This window comes from Nicotiana sylvestris, chromosome 2 (genome assembly GCF_000393655.2).
Source record: "Nicotiana sylvestris chromosome 2, ASM39365v2, whole genome shotgun sequence".
Taxonomy (NCBI): domain Eukaryota; kingdom Viridiplantae; phylum Streptophyta; class Magnoliopsida; order Solanales; family Solanaceae; genus Nicotiana; species Nicotiana sylvestris.
The window spans coordinates 2,468,749-2,471,035 of NC_091058.1; the positions used below are offsets into that span (position 1 = coordinate 2,468,749).

At 45.4% G+C, this 2,287-nt stretch overlaps 1 protein-coding gene across 1 annotated transcript; it reads right to left on the minus strand.

Annotated features, from left to right (window-relative positions):
• Positions 1–696: 696 nt before the first annotated feature.
• On the minus strand, positions 697–1,188 carry LOC138886469 (uncharacterized). Its single transcript, XM_070167580.1, has one exon. The coding sequence runs from the start codon at positions 1,186–1,188 to the stop codon at positions 697–699; it is 492 nt and encodes a 163-aa protein (XP_070023681.1).
• Between the last annotated feature and the right edge of the window lie 1,099 nt (positions 1,189–2,287).

Consider the following 2,287-nt stretch of genomic DNA (forward strand, 5'->3'; position numbering starts at 1 on the left):
ATGAACCTCTGTCGGATTCAAGGTCCTCGGCCAAGTCATCACAGCTTCAATCCTTTGGCCATCAACCTTGATACTATCGCTGGTAATAACATGACCAAGAAAAGCTACAGAAGTTAGCCAAAATTCACATTGAGAGAATTTAGCATATAACATGTAGTCCTAGAGAGTCCGCAATACAGCTCGCAAGTGATCCGCATGCTCGGCTTCCGATCGTGAATATATCAAGATATCATCAATAAACACAATCACAAATTCATCCAAGAATGGTTTGAATACCCGGTTCATAAGATCTATAAAGTCCGCTGGGGCATTTGTAAGCCCAAAATACATGACAAGGAATTCAAAATGGCCATACCTCGTCCTAAATGTTGTTTTTGGGATATCAATATCCCTGACTCGTAGCTGATGATAACTGGATTGCTAGTCGATCTTCGAAAAGCATTTGGCACCTTGTAACTGGTCGAACAAGTCATCAATCCGTGGAAGAGGATACTTATTCTTGATAGTGACTTTATTTAGTTGCCTGTCGTCAATACACATCCGCAAAGAGCCATCTTTCTTTCGAACAAAGAGCACCGGAGCACCTCATGAGGATGTACTTGGCCTAATAAAGCCTTTATCGAGCAAGTCCTTCAGTTGTTCCTTCAATTCCCTTAGCTCTGCAGGAGCCATTCTGTTGGGAGGAATCGATATAGGCTACGTATCAGGAAGCAAATCTATAGTAAAATCGATTTCCCTTTCGGGGGGAATTCCTGGAAGATCGTCAGGGAATACCGTCGGGAATTCATTCAAAATAGGAACCAATTGAAGAGTCGCTAGCTCCTTATCTATATCCCTGACATGAATCAGATGGTATATACAACCTTTAGCAATAAACTTCCAAGCCCTAAGGTATGAAATAAACTTACCTTTAGGCGTGGCTGCATTACCTTTCCATTCAAGGACAGGCTCACCTGGAAAATGAAATCGGACCAACTTTGCACGACAATCAATATTAGCATAACAAGCTGCCAACCAATCCATACCCATAATGGCATCGAAGTCTAGCATAACCAATTCCACTAAATCAACAGAAGTTGGACGGTCATTAATTAACACTATACAACCTCGATAGACATGATTAGCAACAATAGAGTCGCCAACTGGCATAGACACCTCAACTGGCTGTGGCAACAACTCAGATCTCATGTCAAGCTTACCAACAATAAATGGAGTAATATATGAAATGTAGAGTCGGGATCTATCAATGCATAAATGGCATGAGAATGTATTGTCAATATACCTGTGACAACATCTAGGGATGCCTCTGAATCCTATCGGCCTGTGAGTGCATAAAAGTGGTTCTGGCCACTACTAGAACCTAAGGGGTCTCATCCACCTCTCCCCCTACCACGTCCCTGAGTAGACTGTGGACCTGTTCGGGGAGCACGGACTAAGGGCAAAAAGGCTGCTGTGGATCTTGAAGGCTGAGCTAGTGCACCTCTGCCTAACCCCGGGCACCGGCTAATAAAATATCCTGTCTGCCCACAATGATAACATGCACTCGAACCCTGTCTACACTGCCCGGTGTGCAGCTTACCGCACTGAGTACATGGAGGAATAGGCTGTCTCATTTGTGCGGAACGCTCCTATCGACGGCTCTCAGGCTGGCCTGAGCTCTGCCCCGGTCCTGACTGAATATAACGATCAAACCGCTGGCCCTGCATCTGTGGTGGGAAACTTCCTACTGATCGAGGTGGATATCGATGGAGTGGGGGCTTGAAATCACCCAGTGGCTCCCTATAAGACCCCATAGTACGAGCCCTCTTACTCTGCTCCCTATCCCTGCGAGTATCCTGAATCCGACGGGAAAGATCCTCTGGAGTCTGAGCGAAAGCCTGTATGCGGGAAATATCTACATCATTCGATAGGGATGCTACCCTACAGTCTCTAATCAGATGATCCCCCAAACCATCCACATAATGATGAACTCTAGCCATCATGGTACGTACAATATTTGGTGCATACCTCGCTAAAGAATTAAACTTATGGCTATAATCCCTTACGTTCATATCCCCCTGCTTCAGGCTAAGAAACTGGTCAAGACGGGCCTCCCAAACCTCCCATGGCAAATAATGGCTAAAAAAGCCTTAGAGAAGTCCTCCCACTCTGCTGGCGGAGCATCAGGTCCTCTATATCTCTCCCATGCCTCATACCATAGGACGACTACATCACGTAGTCGAAAAGAAGAAACTCCACAGCCTCGGTGACAAAGGCATGAATCACCCTCAATACTCTATACATTTGG